Source organism: Tupaia chinensis, unplaced genomic scaffold (assembly GCF_000334495.1).
Source record: "Tupaia chinensis unplaced genomic scaffold, TupChi_1.0 Scaffold000028_1, whole genome shotgun sequence".
NCBI lineage: Eukaryota > Metazoa > Chordata > Mammalia > Scandentia > Tupaiidae > Tupaia > Tupaia belangeri.
The window spans coordinates 248274-266312 of NW_006159458.1; the positions used below are offsets into that span (position 1 = coordinate 248274).

Genomic DNA, 18039 nt, shown 5'->3' on the forward strand with positions numbered 1-18039 from the left:
TCCACCCCTCTTTCTGGTAAACACAAATGCCTTATAGCAAAATTAAAACAGTAATAATAAAATTAAATAAATAATTTTTAAAAGAAATACTTTATTTAACTTTTTAAATATTGCCTTGACCAGATAGGGACAGAGTGAGTTAGTGAGTGAGTGAGAGAGAGAGAGAGATGGAAAGAGAGAGAGCAAGCTGCTAGATCTGGGACTGCAGTCCCCATATGGGAGTCCAGCATGCTTAACCACCAACCATGCCACCTGCTGGCCCCTAAATAAATAATTTTATTAAAAAAAAAAAAAAGACAGAATTGGAGAGGCTTTCTCTAACACCCCATACTCTGTCACTGCTTCCTTAACCTGTTGTACATTTGTTTTTAGCTTGAGGTGTTACATGTGTATGATCGTTCATTGCTTCCTCACACCATGTAATCTCTACCAGATCCTTTCTATTTGACTTTCATGTCCCCAGAGCCTAAAATGGTGTCTGGCTGTAGTAAGTACTTAAAACCGAGCAAGAACCCCCTAATGTATTTTCTAGGGTTCCTAAAATATAAGGCCCATTTACATTGTAATGGCCCAGAGTAAGGAGTAAGTCTTCAGACTTTGATTATAATAATGACCAACATGGACCATGAGTGAGGGCCATTTGACCTCTAAAACTCTCACTTAAAGGGAAGAGGTTTTCATTTCAATATGTAAAATGTTTTATAGGCTAGAAGCTGCTGGTTGTGAGCTCAAAGACTCCAGGCTGAATGGTTCCAGACACCTAAATAAAAATTTGATTATCTAAAGCCTCACCAATCAAGAATGCCCATGAGATAATCACACCCTCTTAAACCAATCACTAAACTAATCATGCACCTAGGACCTCTGTCCTAATTTTTGTCCTTAAAAAGGCATGTGGGGAACATTTCGGGGAGACTGGGTCTTTTCAGCATGAGCTGCCCGCTCTCCTTGCTTTGCGGTTTACAATAAAGCTGTACTTTCCCTCATCGTACCGTGTGCCTACGGCGTGGTTTTATAGCGTTTGGACGAGCAAACCTGATTTGAGTTCGGTAACACACTGAATACATTTGGCTGTTCATTTGATAGACACAAAGCACCTTTTTTGACCTCAGTGAAATAGGTAGACCTACTAGTACTGTTTCTTTAATGTGATTGAGTGATGGGACAGCCTGGAGAGTTTGATCCATATCATTGTGTATGAGAGCATGGTGATACATCTTCAGCTTTTATTATGCTGCGAAAGTGTCGTATGTGGGCTACTTGGTTTTTGGTTTGCAATAGTGAACAGTCAGGCTTAATATCTATAATAAGTAATTGCATTTTTTACTAACATGGTTTAACTTTTTAAAATCTTAGATATTTTTGAAGATTATGCTTCTCCCACTACAGCAGCCCAGACTCTCTTATATACTGCTGCAAAGAAAAGAAAAGAGGTATATAGATTCTTTTTTAATCTGAAACTGAAAGGTGGCCTGTGTTGATTTGACCCTCTAATATACCCCTTGTATTTGAAAAGTTATATTCCTATTGGTTATAACCTGTGAATTTAAGAATATTTGTTGTCCTAGTGAGGAAAATGATGAAGAATTCTTTTTTTTAATTACCCAAGAGTACGTGCTGGTCAAAGCGAAAGCACCCCCAATGGGATGTGGTTACACTGCAATTCTTTTTTTTTTTTTAAGAGGTTTTTGCTATAGGGCGCATGCGCTTGCTAGACAGACAGAGACAGAGAGACAGAAAGTGAGAAATCACCCCCCAGGGGGGATGGCCACGCCACAATCCCTTCTCCTCCATTCTCCTGGGGGGATCTTGGGCACACACGCACATGCACCCAGCGTGAGGTTTAAGCCACCGGGTCCGGGACGTGAAGCACGGTCAACTATGTGGAAGTCCAGCGACATAGACAGTATGTTAACTGCTGGTCCCTACACTACAATTCTTTTCCCTCCGTTTTTCCACCCTGTCAGAATATTGGACATGTACACACACACACACACACACACATATACTTGGCATGTTTTTCAAGCTGCCAGGGCCAGGATTAGAACTATGATATGGTATCCAGTTCCCTTTGCACAGGGCTTAACTGCTGCAGTATGGGACTAACCCAATTAATTTGTTTTTAATAAATTGTACTTTTTTTGGTTTAATTTGCCAGAAGATGCGAACCCTCATTGGAGAGAGACAGAGAGAGGAAAAGAGATGGGGAAGGGTAGTGGTCTCCCATAGGGAATGATCATGCCACAATACCTTCTCTGTCAAGTTGGGATTTTGGGCATGCATGCACTCATACCCAGTGTGTTTCTCAAGCCACCCGGCCAAGACTCAGACTGGATGGTTGGCTGTGTCGGATCCTACTCACATAACCACCAGGTCACAGGCCTTACTGAGCTTGTAGTTGCTTAATAAAACACAAGAAAAGACTTTACTTTCGTAAGCTTGTGCACCATATTTAATACTGTAGTAGGACAATGGAAGTTCATGTAGACTAACATTGATTCTTCTGTTTCTTTAGGTGTTGCCCAAAATGATGGCGTTCTGTTACCAAATCCTGACAGACCCAAACTTTGACCCTAGGAAGAAGGATGGAGCCCTGCACGTGATTGGCTCTCTTGCTGAGATTTTATTGAAGGTTAAGATAATCAGAATTTATTTTACTTAATAAAACTATGAAAGATAAATGAAACAGTGCGAGAGTTATGGATAATTTAAAAATGGTGACTACTTCTGGAAATTGAGTTGACTGTAAATATCCTTACTGTCACCTGTTTTTTAAATTAAAAAACAATTTGACCTTTTTGTTAGGTTTTTTTGGCATGAAACTATTTTATGTCAAAAGCTATACAAGATGACTTTAGTGTTTTTATACCAAAATCAAACAGTATCAAACTGATTGTAAGATGCTATCTCCGTCTTATTTTAAAAGATATGATATGTTTGTTTTTTTTTTTGAGAGGTTTTTGCTATAGGGCACGTGCGCTCGCCAGACAGAGACAGAGAGAGAGAAAGCGAAAAATCACCCCCCAGGGGGGATGGCCACACCGCAGTCCCTTCTCTGTTCTCCTCTCGGGACCTGAACATAGACAGTATGTTAACTGCTGGTCCCTACACTGCAATTCTTTTCCCTCCGTTTTTCCACCCTGTCAGAATATTGGACATGTACACACACACACACACACACACATATACTTGGCATGTTTTTCAAGCTGCCAGGGCCAGGATTAGAACTATGATATGGTATCCAGTTCCCTTTGCACAGGGCTTAACTGCTGCAGTATGGGACTAACCCAATTAATTTGTTTTTAATAAATTGTACTTTTTTTGGTTTAATTTGCCAGAAGATGCGAACCCTCATTGGAGAGAGACAGAGAGAGGAAAAGAGATGGGGAAGGGTAGTGGTCTCCCATAGGGAATGATCATGCCACAATACCTTCTCTGTCAAGTTGGGATTTTGGGCATGCATGCACTCATACCCAGTGTGTTTCTCAAGCCACCCGGCCAAGACTCAGACTGGATGGTTGGCTGTGTCGGATCCTACTCACATAACCACCAGGTCACAGGCCTTACTGAGCTTGTAGTTGCTTAATAAAACACAAGAAAAGACTTTACTTTCGTAAGCTTGTGCACCATATTTAATACTGTAGTAGGACAATGGAAGTTCATGTAGACTAACATTGATTCTTCTGTTTCTTTAGGTGTTGCCCAAAATGATGGCGTTCTGTTACCAAATCCTGACAGACCCAAACTTTGACCCTAGGAAGAAGGATGGAGCCCTGCACGTGATTGGCTCTCTTGCTGAGATTTTATTGAAGGTTAAGATAATCAGAATTTATTTTACTTAATAAAACTATGAAAGATAAATGAAACAGTGCGAGAGTTATGGATAATTTAAAAATGGTGACTACTTCTGGAAATTGAGTTGACTGTAAATATCCTTACTGTCACCTGTTTTTTAAATTAAAAAACAATTTGACCTTTTTGTTAGGTTTTTTTGGCATGAAACTATTTTATGTCAAAAGCTATACAAGATGACTTTAGTGTTTTTATACCAAAATCAAACAGTATCAAACTGATTGTAAGATGCTATCTCCGTCTTATTTTAAAAGATATGATATGTTTGTTTTTTTTTTTGAGAGGTTTTTGCTATAGGGCACGTGCGCTCGCCAGACAGAGACAGAGAGAGAGAAAGCGAAAAATCACCCCCCAGGGGGGATGGCCACACCGCAGTCCCTTCTCTGTTCTCCTCTCGGGATCTTGGGCACGCACACACACACACGCCCGGCGTGAGTTTTAAGCCACCGGGTCCGGGACGCGAACTGTGGTCGACTACGTGGGAGTCCAGCAACATAGCCATTATGCTAACTTCTGGTCCCAAGATATGATAGGTATTGAATAGGTAAATTTTTTACAAAATTGTGAACAGAAGTATATTATTTTCATGTCATAATAGAAATATATTATTAAGAAATGATTCTTACATGTGAAAAATGATTGATGGAAGTAATTTTTGTTTCCTAACAGAAGAGTTTATTTAAGGACCAAATGGAATTGTTTCTACAGAATCACGTATTTCCGTTATTATTGTCTAACCTGGGATATCTTCGCGCTAGAGTAAGTTTTTCATATTTTTGTTAATTTTTTTTTTTTTAAGAGATTTTTGCTATAGGGCGTGTGCGCTCACTGGAGAGACAGAGAGGCAGAAAGTAAGAAATCACCCCCCAGGGGGGATGGCCACACCGCAATCCCTTCTCCTCCATTCTCTCAGGATTTGGGGCATGTACACACATGTGCCTGGCCTGAGTTTCAAGCCACCAGGTCTGCAACTTGAACCACGGTCGGCCATGCGAGAATCCAGAGACATAACCATTATGTCATCTGTTGATCCCTCTGTTAGATATCTTAAAATTTTAGTCTGTAAGATAACTATTGAAATAAGTGTTTTTGGGGCCAGCAGGAGGCATGGTGGTTAAGGCACTGGATACGCCCTCATCGCTGACTGTAGTTCAAGTCCTGGACCTGGTGGCTTGCTTTCTTATTTTCCCTCCTCTCTCTCTCTCTCTCTCTGGTCAAATTAAAATAAATGAATGAATAAATAAAATTAAACAATTATTTTAAAAAAAGAGAAATAATTTTTGATAAATCACTGTTTACCACTTGTTAGTCCAAAATGATGCTGCATTAGAATGTCCATTACAGTCACAACAGTTGAACAAAGAACAAACTAGTAAAGAAAGGGATTTATGGATTTTGTTTTAAAAGAATTATTTATTCAATTGTTTAATTTTAATTTTTAATATTTATTTATTTATTTGTTTACAATTTCTGCTATAGGGCATGTGCACTCACGAGAGAGAGAGAGAGAGAGAGAGAGAGAGAGAGAGAGAGAGAAAACGAGAAAGCAAGCTGCTAGACCTGGGATTCAAACCATGGTCTAACATGGGGGAGTCCAACACTTTAACCACCACATTACCTGCTGGTCTGGATATTTAAATTATTTTATGTAACGTAATTTATTTATTTAAATTTGATCAGAGAGGGACAAAGTGAGAGAGAGAGGGAAAGTGAGAAAGTAAGCTGCCAGGTTCAGGACTCAAAATTGCAGTTGGCCGTGTGGGAGTCCAAGCACTCTTAACCACCATGCCACCTGCTGGCCTGATGTATATTTTTAAAATTTGCTCTAGGGTGTGTGCACTCACCAGAGAAGTGGGGGAGGGGAGGAGGGAGGGCGGGAGAGAGAGAAAGCGAGCATGCCCACCACCCCCCACCACCGGGGGATATGTCCAGGTTGTAATCTCTTCTCCATTTTCCTCTCTGGATTTTGGGCATGCACACACACATACTCGAAGTGTTTTTTAAGCTGCCTGGTCGTGAACTTAAATCGCACAATCAGCTGTGTGGAATCCAGCTGCCTTAACCATCACACTATGGGCTAGCCTGGGATTTGTGGATTTTAATTATAGCTCATTTCATTTTATTTATCACCCTGCCTCACTTAATGCATCTGTAATACATGAAGTGAGAGGGATGATTTTACAACTACAGTATAATGTAAATTCATAAACCGATTCATTTTCAGTGTCTAAATGGCATGGAATTCTAGTTTGGCTGGACACCTGATTAAGATATATAGTATGTTAGGTAGATTTCTGAGCCAGCAGGTGGCATGGTGGTGAAGGTGCTGGATTCCCATAGGGCCAATCAAGGTTCGAGTCTCGGACAGTGGTTTGAGAATCATGGTGGGCATGAGGACATGTGTGGCCAAAATCCCAGGAGAAGACTGGGGGAGAGGGGATTGCTGTGTGGCTATCCTGCATGGGGGTTGATTTCTCACTTTCTGTCTCTCTGTTTCTCTCTGGAATCCATAAACAAATAAAAAAGATTTGCCTTAGTAAAATGGAGAAAATAATAATCCACATAAATTTGCTTCTGCTCTAAGTATATTTCTAGACTCAATATTTTATGGAGAAATAGAACTGGAAAAGACTAGTATATCGTTTTGTAAATATCTCAGCATAGAAAATGTCTTGGTAGAAACAACATATGCTAACAGTGCCTGGTACTAGAGAGCATTTTATAAACACGGTAGTCACTAGGGAAATATTTGGGTAAGCATAGCTTAGGGATGCTGGCTACTACACAGGAGCATTTTTATACCTGGGCTGCTACCTTTGAGAAGCTGTATGAGTTGTAATTCCTTGCTAAAAGTCTTTAGTAACTCAGATCCGTTTTTGTTGATTGTGTTTTATGTGCAGACAGAATCAAATGCATTAAGGGCAGATACTGCTTCACCCAAATGTGAAGGCCGGCAAATGAATTTCAGACACCGGCTTGGAATAGCTTTTATGTATAACAAGTTAGTTATGAATTACTACGTGTTTCAAAAGCATTGACAGACATTTTTTTCAGAAGCGCTTACGTTTAAAGAAAAATTGCTAGAGGATGTGTGTGCTTTCCAGAAAGAGAGAGACAGAGAAGGAAGGCAGAGCTCACTGGCCGGTGGGTCATGGTCATGCCACAGTCTTTTTCCATTATTCCCCCTTTCTGTTGAGATTTTGGGCATAGCATGTCCACATGCCTGGCCTGCTTTTCAGTTGCTGGTTGGGATTTGAACTGTACTTGACTGTGTGGGTTCTGGTTTCTTTAACTGCTGAGCTACAGAGCTGGCCCTAGGAGCCTTGAATTAGGCTCCTTTTTCCTGTGAAAAATGTTATTATATATAGGTAATTTATTTATTTAGGAATTAATTTTTTTTAATTGCCAGAGGGCATGTATGCTTGCCAGAGGGAGAGAGAGAACCCTCCAATGAGGGGTGGAGAGGTTGCAGTTCATTTTTTTTTTTTTTTTTTTTTCATTTTTTCATCCTGTCAGGATTTTACGTGCTCATGTGCCTGGCATCTTTTCATGCCCCCTGACTGAGATTCAAACCAATGTTAGCCTTATGGTATTGGCTCTCAATGGCTGACCCTTCATCATCATGCTGTAGTTCTGGCCCTATTCATAATTTAGAAGTAATAAAACTGTCTTTCCTATAAAAAGAGTGGGAGGGCCAGCAGGTGGTATAGTGATTAAAGCATTGGACTCCCATGTGATGGACTGTGGTTAGAGTCCCAGACCTGATGCTTGAAACTCACGTTGGGTGCTTGTGCATGCATGCCCCAAATCCAAAGAGAATGGAGGAGAAGGGATTGCAGCATAGCCATTCTTCCTGAGGGATGATTTCTCACTTTCTGTCTATTTCTCTGGCAAGTATACCTGCCCTGTAGCAAAGATCTTAAATGAAAAAAAAAAAAAAAAAGTGGGAAATAAGGAAGTTAGAAATTAACACTGGGGCCAGCAGGGGATGTGGCGGTTAAGGTGCTGGACTCCCACATGGCTGACCATGATTCAACTCCAGACCTGGTGGCTTGCTTTCTCACTTTCTTGCTCTCTCTCTCTCTCTTGTCAAATAATTAAAAAAAAATTAAATAATTCTTTTAAAAATAGAAACTAAGGCTAATATTCCACCCTCCAAAAACAAGTCTTTGTAGAATTAATATTATTTTACTAAGTAGTTCTTATAAATGTGACCAGAACTCCATAATCTTCAAAGATCCTTATTTAGTTCCTTGTTACAATGCAGTCCTGCTGGGTACTTCATGCTTTCAGTTCTTTGAAGTTTCATAATGAGCTCAACCTGAGAAATGCAGTGGAATTAGCAAAGAAGAGCCTGATTGAAGATAAGGAGATGCCTGTCAAAGTTGAAGCTGCCCTTGCTCTTCAGTCATTGATTTCTAACCAGATACAAGGTAAAGCCCAAACTACCTTTTAACGAAGTGTCTTTAAAAAAGTTTTTGGAGATGACTTTCTCCAGTAATTTTGTTGACTTCCTTCCCTAATGAAGATGATTCTTCAAGTCTGAGGGTGTAGGGTTCAGATTTCTGAGCTTTTGTCCCTTCAGAATTTCATAAAGATTTATCCTTGTGGTTTTAGAAGTTCTTGTTGACTATGATTTTCTAAAAAAAAAAAAAATTAGTTAATAACTGTTAGACATATGGTAGACCTGGAATTGAACCACAGGGTCAGTTTTTGTTTTACTATTAACTTGCCATGTAAACCTGGGCAAAGCACATGACCTGCCAAAGCTCAGGTAGTCAGATATTTAAATGTGAGATGGTTGGACTGGATGGCTTTAAGATTCTTTTATTTTTTATTTTTTTAAGATTTTTGCCATATGATGCATGTACTTGCGGAAGAGAGCGAGCAAAAGTGAGAAATCACCCCCGGAGAGATGGCCAGGCTGCAGCCCCGTCTCTCCCATTCTCCTCTGGGGATTTTAGTCACACACTGTGCACACGTGCCTGTCATGATTTTCAAGCCTCCAGGTCCAGGACTCGAACTGTTGTTGGCCCTGTGGGAATCCTGCGCCTTAACCTCTACACCACCTGCTAGTCCCAGGGTTCCTTTTAACTCTAGAATTCTATGATTCTGTTAGTTCTGAAAATAGCAAGTAGTATTTTTAGTGAGTGGTAACAGAAATCTCTTACTCGTTTAGAAGAAGGCTCTGTTCAGAGTTCAAATAAATCTTTGAAAGTGAATTCAGCTTTATAAAGATCATGAATGTACTTTGCCTGTATTCAACAATATTAAGTAAGGGTATGAGACCTGGGAGAGTGGTTAAAGGAGATGAGTTTGGGTATGCAACGGGCCCCATCCATATTGGGTTAAGTCTTTACATACATGACTTTTTATACTTGTGTTCATGTTCTCTAACTCATACATGACAGCCTTTGTGTGTATAATTAGAATTTTTCGATGGGGCTATTGGCAATCTGGGTAGGACATTTCTTTCCTCAGAACTGCTTATTCTTCTCTTACTTACGGGCAAATTGATGTATTGGTGAACTTTATTTTGTACAACTTTGTAGTTTATTCATACACAAGCATGTATCTAGAACCTTACCTAGGTGTATCCTTTGTCACTTTATCTTCTGATCCAATTAATTCATTTCGTCATCTACGAATGGCTAATTTTTACTATCTTTGTTTTATTGCATTAGCTAAGGAATACATGAAGCCACATGTGAGGCCTATTATGCAGGAGCTGTTGCATATTGTTAGAGAGACAGAGAACGATGATGTTACTAATGTTATCCAGAAGATGATATGTGAATACAGTCAAGAGGTAGCCTCCATTGCTGTTGATATGACCCAACATTTGGTAAGACTGGGCAATATTTTATGTTGGTTTGGTATAGAAGCCTTGAATTGGGTCATCAGAAAGTCAACATATTTTTCTATGTTTTTCTATGTAAAATGCATCATGACTTTGCTGACGACCCAATAGAGTAAACTACAGAGTTTATATTCTTCTTTTTTTTTTTTTGGAGAGGTTTTTGCTATAGGGTGCAAACAGAGAGAGACAGAAAGCGAGAAATCACTCCCCAGGGGGGATGGCCACGCCACAGTCCCTTCTCCTCCATTCTCCTCTCGGGATCTTGGGCACACATGAACACGTGCCCAGCATGAATTTTAAGCCACCGAGTCCGGGACGCGAATTGCGGTCGCCTACGTGGGAGTCCAGCGACATAGCCGTTATGCTAACTGCTGGTCCCTCCAGAGTTTATATTCTGAGATTTCATTTGATGTCCCGTGATAGGAGCATTCTAAATTTTCACTTTCCGGGCTTTGAGTCTGGAAAGGCATTTCCTTTAGTCTGGAGATGCTTACTTCTTTGACAACTTTGTCCCTGCTATTTTCTTCTGTTTTATGTTTCCTGATATGGAAAGTTTGACTTGGACTAAGTCTTTAGTATCTTTACCTTTTTTCTCCTGTTTTTCATTTCTGTTCCTTTTATTTAATTGTCTAGGTGATTCATTGACTTCTTTTTTAAAAAAAGTTATTTATTTAATTCCATTTGTTGTTGTTATTTTTTAATTTGACCAGAGAGAGAGAAAGGGAAAGCAAGAAAGCAAGCCACCAGGTCCAGGACTTGAACCAGGGCCAGTCATGTGGGAATCCAGCACCCCTAACTACTACGCCATTTGCCAGCCCCAACTTTATCGTCTAAACCTGTTATGTTTTTCTTTGTAATGTTACTTGATTTCAGTTTTTTTTGTTTTTATTTAGAGAGATTTTTGCTATTGGGCGAGTGCACTCACCAGAGACACAGAGACAGAAAGAGAGAAACCAAGGAATCATCCCCCTCCCCCCCGCCCGGGGGGATGGCCACACTGCAGTCCCCTCTTCTCCATTCTCCTCTTGGGATTTTGGGCATACATACACACGTGCCCATCATGAATTTCAGGCTGCCAGGTCCAGGATTAGAACTGCTATCGGCCATGTGGGAGTCCAGTGCCTTAACCACTACATCACTTGCTGGCCCCTGTTTTCCTGGATTTTAAATTTATTTGCTTGATGACAACCTGAAGTCAAGTATTAGCTATCTGTATAGAATAGTTCATATATAGACCACTTCAATAACTTGGTAAGAAAAAATGTCTGTATTTAAAAACCAATAGGTTCTGTCATTATAGGAAAAGAGATGACAGTCAGCAAAGTGCATTCCGTAAAGTTTGAGCAGTGCTGGCATTTAGATGTGTGACGCTGCCTGTAGTTGGGGGTGTAACAGTACCAGTTGTTGAACATTTTAATGTCATGTTCATAGGCGGAGATATTTGGCAAAGTTCTTCAAAGTGATGAATATGAAGAAGTTGAAGACAAAACAGTAATGGCTATGGGAATTTTGCATACTATTGATACTATCTTGACGGTTGTAGAAGATCATAAAGAGGTAAGATTTTGAAGTGCAGGGACACTTCGAAAGTCTTGGAAAAATGGAATTGAAGTATGAATTTATTCTGGTGCAAAAAACTTTTAAAATCTGTTTTCTGATTTTTTTTCGTAATGTACCTTTTCCTTGCACTATCAATAGTATAAGACTCCACATATATCCCTTTGCATTAAGTGAGTTCGGTTCATCACGTCTGCTGTGTGGCAGGCAGGCCATGTCTTAGGGCTGTGTCAAAGTGAGCTCTGCCTGCTGGGAACCCATCATTTAATCTTCGTTGTAGAGAGTGACAGTCACTGTGGTGAGTAATGGAACAGAATTCGATGTCACAAGTACTGTGAGAGCAGAAAGGATTAAGAGCAAGAGCTTGAATTCCAGAATCGTACTGGGACAGGAGTGAACACAGATGTGTAGGCAGTGCATCCATGAGCTGATGTGGTCTTACTGAGGCCAGTGTGAGGTAATTAGAGCAGATACTGGTCTTCTTTTGCAGAAGAGAAGAACAAGGTTCATGTTAGATCAAGAGACCTGTTCATGCTCACAGAGCTGTAATAAAGGTTGTATACTTGGATTGGTAGGCAGATCATTCTGAGAATGTATGGTTGTCAAGGAATGTACAGGTTAATACTGAGAAGAACTAATCAGATGTAGCTTCCTTACCACACACAGAAAACTCAAAGGCTCCAACTAAATGGCTCTGCCAGGATCATGGATAATTAGAGGCAAAACCAACAGGAACCTTGGTCCCCTTTAATTTTGAATTCTAGCTTATTAAAAGCAAACTTGGAAAATGCTTTCTTAAGAGGAAAAGCCAGCTCTTTCTGCCATCTTTCTGTGCCACCGTAATGTGCGCATGAATGTCCTGGCTGGTGCCCTCAAGAGCATCGACAATGCTGAAAAGGGAGGCAAACGCCAGGTTCTTATTAGGCCGTGCTCCCAAGTCATTGTCCGCTTTCTAACTGTGATGATGAAGATGGTTACATTGGCGAATTTGAAATCATTGATGACCACAGAGCTGGAAAAGTTGTTGTGAACCTCACTGGCTGGTTAAACAAGTGTGGAGTGATCAGCCCCAGGTCTGATGTGCAACTGCAAGATCTAGAGAAATGGCAGAATAATCTGCTCCCATCACGTCAGTTTGGTTTCATTGTACTGACCACCTCAGCTGGCATCATGGACCATGAAGAAGCCAGATGGAAACATACAGGAGGGAAAATCCTGGGATTCTTTTTCTAGGGAAGTAAAACACATATACACATAAAATGCTGCATTGGACTCTGGTGCTTCCAAAAAAAAAGAAAGAGGAAAAGCCACGTGTGTATGAATATATGCACAAATATTTAATGCTTAAAAAGCAAAGTTGGAAATCTGAAATAGATGGCATTTTTGTTTGTTTTATTTTTTAAAATAATTATTTTATTTTATTTATTCATTTATCTTTTTTAATTTGACCAGAGAGAAACAGAGAGTGAGAGTGAGAGAAAGAGAAAGTGAGAAAGCAAGCCACCAGATTCAGGACTCGAACCCTGGTCAGCCATGTGGGAGTGTCCAGCGCCTTAACCACCACACTACCTGCTGGTCCTCTTTTTTGTTTTTTTTTTGTTATTTAAAATTTGTTATAGGATGTGTGCACTTCCTGGAGAGAGACAGAGCAGGAAAGTGAGATTGTACCTCCTGGAGGGATGGCCACTCTGTAGTACCTTCTCCTCCATTCTCTTCTTAAGACTTTGGGCACACATGCACATGTGCCTACTATATTTTTCAAGCTACTGGGTCTGGGACTTGAGCTGTGCATTTGGCTCTGTGGGATCTAGCCTCACACCAACTGACCTGTTGTTAGATGGTTTTAAGTATATTGGCAATTTATTTTTAAAGAATTATTTATTTAATTTTATTGATTATTATTATTTTTTATTTTGACCAGAGAGAGACAGAAAGAGAGGGAGAGAAGACGAGGGAAAGTGAGAAAGCAAACCACCAGGTTTGGGATTTGAACTGTGGTTGGCCATGTGGAAGTTCAGCGCCTTAACCACCATGCTACCTGCTGGACCTTTAGCAGTTTTTAAAACCGAATCCTAAAACATTAGTCTATGAAGTTATATATTTGATTTGTTATACAGTATTACCTTGTATGATGTATCAAATTTAGTCAGTCCCTGGTTAATGAATGTAATTCAGCGGTCCCATGTTTAAAATGAACATTTGGTTGTAACTAATCACAGACATTGCTGTAATGAATGTTTTTGTACATGTCATTTTGCACACATGATAGTATGTCTGGAGGGTAAATTTCTGAAGTGGACTTGCTGAGCCTAAGTTTGAAACGTCAGCAACTAGTTCTTCATAGCGGATACCAATTTACACTCCACAAGTCAGAGTACAGCGATGGCTTTCTTCCCATCCTCATGATTTTTGTCATTTCCCGGTATGATAGGTCTAAAGTGTTCATGTTGCACTTTGAATTTACACTCTCATCATGGATTAATGTGAACGTGTTTTTGTAAATTTAAGGCCTGTATTTCTTTTTCATAACCTTTACCTGTTTTTTGTGTTGATTTGTTGATTTCACTTAAGAGAGTACAGCGATGGCTTTCTTCCCATCCTCATGATTTTTGTCATTTCCCGGTATGATAGGTCTAAAGTGTTCATGTTGCACTTTGAATTTACACTCTCATCATGGATTAATGTGAACGTGTTTTTGTAAATTTAAGGCCTGTATTTCTTTTTCATAACCTTTACCTGTTTTTTGTGTTGATTTGTTTATTTCACTTAAGAATTTGCTCTTTGTCAATGATAGTACTTGAGAATATTTCTCTTAATTTTACACTGATCTTTCACTTCCCTCTGCCCCATGTAGAAGTTTTTAATTTTTGTAATTGAATGGTTCTGTTTTAAAAATTCTCACTTCTGAACTTTGAGTCACTGTAAGGTTATACAGTGATTCTCTTTGTTTCTTTTAGTACTTTCTTTATGGTTTAGTACTGCACATTAAAATCTTCGATCTATTCGAAATTTATTTTGTGAGACCAGCAGAAGGTGTAATGGTTACATCGCTGGGCTCCCACATAGTTGATTGCAGTTCAAGTCCTGGGTCCAGCGGCTTAAAATTCATGTCGGCCACATGTGTGTGCATGCCCAAAATCCCAAGAGGAGAATGGAGAAGGGATTGTGGCATGGTCATCCCCACTGGGAGGTGATTTCTTGCTTTCTGTCTCTCCGTCTCTGTCTTCTCCAATTTATGCACACATCCTAATAGCAAAAAAAAAACTCAAAAAAAGAAAAGAAAAGAAATTAATTTTGGTGTGAACTGTGAGGCTAGGAGCTCAATGATTTGTACATTTTTTTTAATGGATTTAACTCTCATTACCATAACTGATCTACTTTTTAGAATTTACTGTATTCTTACATAGTCAATTTTTCATTTGAAGTTTAGAATTAACTTGTCAAATTCCCCTCTCAAAAATTTTCTGTTGGTATTTTTATTGCAATAATATTAAATGTATATATTAACAGAGTTGTGAATTTTCAACTGAATATTTAAAATTTGTCTTTAGATTACGCAGCAGCTAGAGAATATCTGTCTACGAATCATTGATCTCGTTTTACAGAAACATGTAATTGGTAAGTTCAAAGCTTGACTAAAAGGGTAAATAGAGAATTTTAATTTTTTTTTGGAGAACTCAATGCATTTTTAACCCTTCAAATATAATAAGTTGTGCAGTTCTATGAAAGAAACTTGCATTCTTTTCCATTTTTGTTTGTAATATGAACTATGTTTTTATTGAGAGTTAAAATTATACATCCAATAGAGGCATTTTCGTCACTGAACTTTTGAAGGACAGAGAAGAATTAGGATGAGGTTTTGGTGAGGTCACTTTATTGTGGGATCGAACACTGTTTAATAATAGGCATTTTTTTAATCAGAAGTGTGAATTAATTGCCCATTGTCTGTGAGAGTACCTGACTTCTGAGTGGAATTACTGTGTAATGCTGGGTGTTTGAGGCTGTTGGGGATTCATAAGAAGAGGGCACTTTTCCAGAGTATGCAAGGGTTCTGAAGATGTCAGTCCAAACCTTCTGGGCATGAGAAAGATACATACTGTCTAGCACTCGGACAGATGTAAGGAAAGCATTTTCTGCTTACAAGTTTTGGTTTTCAAACTTTTTATTGTTTACCACATTAGTAAAAAGTTGAACACAAACTTTTTTTTAAAGAAGGATTTATTTTTATTTTATTTATTCATTCATTTATTTTAATTTGACCAGACACACACACACACACACACACACACACACACACACACACAGAGAGAGAGGTAGGGGGGGATGAGAAAGAAAGCCACTAGGTCTGGAACTTGAACTGTGGTCAGCCAGATGGGAGTGTCTAGCGCCCCAACTACCACGCCACTTGCTGACCCTGAACATATACTTCTAATATGTGTGAATATTATTTGAATATAACGTGATATTATAAGCAATGGAATTTTAGTTATCCTTAAGAAGAAAGTCCTGGGGCCAGTAGGTGGTGTTAGTGTTGTACTCCCACATGGTCGACTGTGGTTTGAGTCTCAGACCTGGTGGCTTGCCTTCCCACTTTCTCTCTTTCTCTCTCTCTCTGTTTCTATCGCTCTCTGGTGAGCACACGTGCTCTATAGCAAATTTTAAAAATAATAACAAAAAGTAAATAATTTTTTAAAAAAAGAAGGAAGTCCTGTCATTTGCAACAACACAGATGAACCTGGAGGACATCATGCTAAATGAAATAAACTGGGCACAGAAAGACAAACACCTCATGGCCTCACCTGCATGTGGAAAGAAGTTGAACTTCTATCAAGAGAGACTAGACTGGTGGTTACCAGAGCATAGGGAGATGTTGGTCAGAATAGTGACTATAGTTAATAACAATGTACTTAAAAATTGTGAAAGGTAGATTTTAAATGTTCTCACTGCAAAACAATAAGTATGTGAAGTAATAGATTTGTTCATTAGCATGACTTAACCATTACACAGAATGTACATACTTCAAAACATTATGTTGTATGTCATAAATTTGTAAATTTTTGTCAGTCTAAAAATTCTAAAAAAATTTTGTCAGGGGTGGCAGGTGGCATGGTGGTTGAGGATGCTGGACTCCCACATGGCCGACCGTGGTTCGAGTCCTGGACTTGGTGGCTTTCTCTCTCTCTCTCTCTCACTCACTCACTCACTCACTCTGTTCCTCTCTGGTCAAATTAAAATGAATGAATGAATGAATAAAGTTAAAATAATTCTTTAAAAAATTTTATCAACCTAAAAAATTAATTAGTAGCAGTAATTTTTTTTCTTTAATCTGTTTTTCAGTAAAAAGGCCAGTGGTTCTCAGGGGTTGGGGGGTGAGACAGAGGGAAGTATAAGCAGGTGGAATACAGGATTAATGGGACAATGAAACTATGCATGGTACAGTAATAAGGGTAAGTATATGGGTTTTAACCCATAGATTGTACAATGCAGAGAGTGAACTATAATCTAAGCTGTGTGTTTTTTAGATAATAGTTTTTAAAAAAGAATATCCAAAAGTTTTGTTCTGACTTACTTCAATTAGCATAATCCTTCATCCACGTTGAGAATGATAGAATTCTGGAACAAGCAGATGGTTTAGTGGTTATTTTGCTGGACTCCTATGTAGTCAACTGCAGTTCGAGTCCCAGACCCAGTGGCTTAAATTCACGCCGAGTGCCCAAGATCCTGAGAGGAGAATGGAGGAGGAGGGATTGCAACATGGCCATCCTCCTTAGGGAGTGATTTTTCACTTTCTGTCACACTCTTTTCTCAGGCGAGCACATGTGCCCTATAACATAAATTTGTCTAAAAAAAAGCAAAAGAAAATGATAGATTTCCCTTTTTTTTTTTAAGGCTGAGTAGTATTCCATTATGTATAGGTACCACATTTTCTTTATCCATTCATTCATCAATGGATGTAGCTTTTTCTGTATGTTGGCTACAGTGAATAATGATGCAGTGAACACTGGTGTGCAGCTATTTCTTTGGGATTCTAATTCCAATTTCTTTGGACATACCCAAGTAGGATTGCTAGATCATATTATTGTTTAATTTTAATTTATTTTTTTTTTTGGAGAGATTTGCGTTATAGAGCATGTGCGCTCGCCAGACAGAGAGAGACATAGAGACAGAAAGCGAGAAATCACCCCCCAGGGGGGATGGTCATGCCGCAATCCCTTCTCCTCCATTCTCCTCTCGGGATCTTGGGAATGCACGCGCACGCACCCTGCGTGAGTTTTCAGCCACCAGGTCCGGGATGCGAACTGCGGTCGACTACGTGGGAGTCCAACGACATAGCCATTACGCTAACTGCTGGTTTCCTAATTTTAATTTTTTTGAGGTACTTCTATACTGTTTTCCAGTCTCTGCGCCAGTTTGCAATTCCGTTAACAGTACAAGGGTCCCCTTTTCTACTCAGCCTCTCCACCATTATCTTGTCTTTCTGATCATAGTCGTGCTAACAGGTGTGAGGTGTCTCATTATGTATTAATTTGCATTTCCCTGCTGATGAGTGATGCCCAGTGCTCTTTCACTGATGACCCTTTGCATGCCTTGTGAGAAATGTTTATTCAGATTTTTTGTTTTTTTTTTTTTAAAAAAAGAACTGTTTATTTATTTAATTCCATTTGTTGTTGTTGTTACTATTTAATTTGACCAGACAGAGAAAGAGAGAGAAAGGGAATGCAAGAGAGCAAGCTGCCATGTCCAGGACTTGAACCGTGGTTGGCCATGTG

The 18039-nt window shown here is 39.3% G+C and overlaps 1 protein-coding gene and 1 pseudogene across 3 annotated transcripts in view; both read left to right on the top strand.

Moving 5' to 3' along the window:
- Positions 1-18039, top strand: part of IPO8 (importin 8) — a 92762-nt gene that overhangs the window by 46315 nt on the left and 28408 nt on the right. For all 3 annotated transcript variants that reach the window (XM_027770926.1, XM_027770927.1, XM_006140247.3), the window contains exons 11-17: positions 1357-1433; positions 2516-2632; positions 4522-4611; positions 8120-8285; positions 9537-9697; positions 11144-11269; positions 14821-14887. In XM_027770926.1, the coding sequence (XP_027626727.1) occupies positions 1357-1433; positions 2516-2632; positions 4522-4611; positions 8120-8285; positions 9537-9697; positions 11144-11269; positions 14821-14887 (804 nt within the window). The remainder of the gene's footprint in view (positions 1-1356; positions 1434-2515; positions 2633-4521; positions 4612-8119; positions 8286-9536; positions 9698-11143; positions 11270-14820; positions 14888-18039) is intronic.
- On the top strand, positions 11590-12502 carry LOC106734660 (40S ribosomal protein S15a pseudogene; annotated as a pseudogene).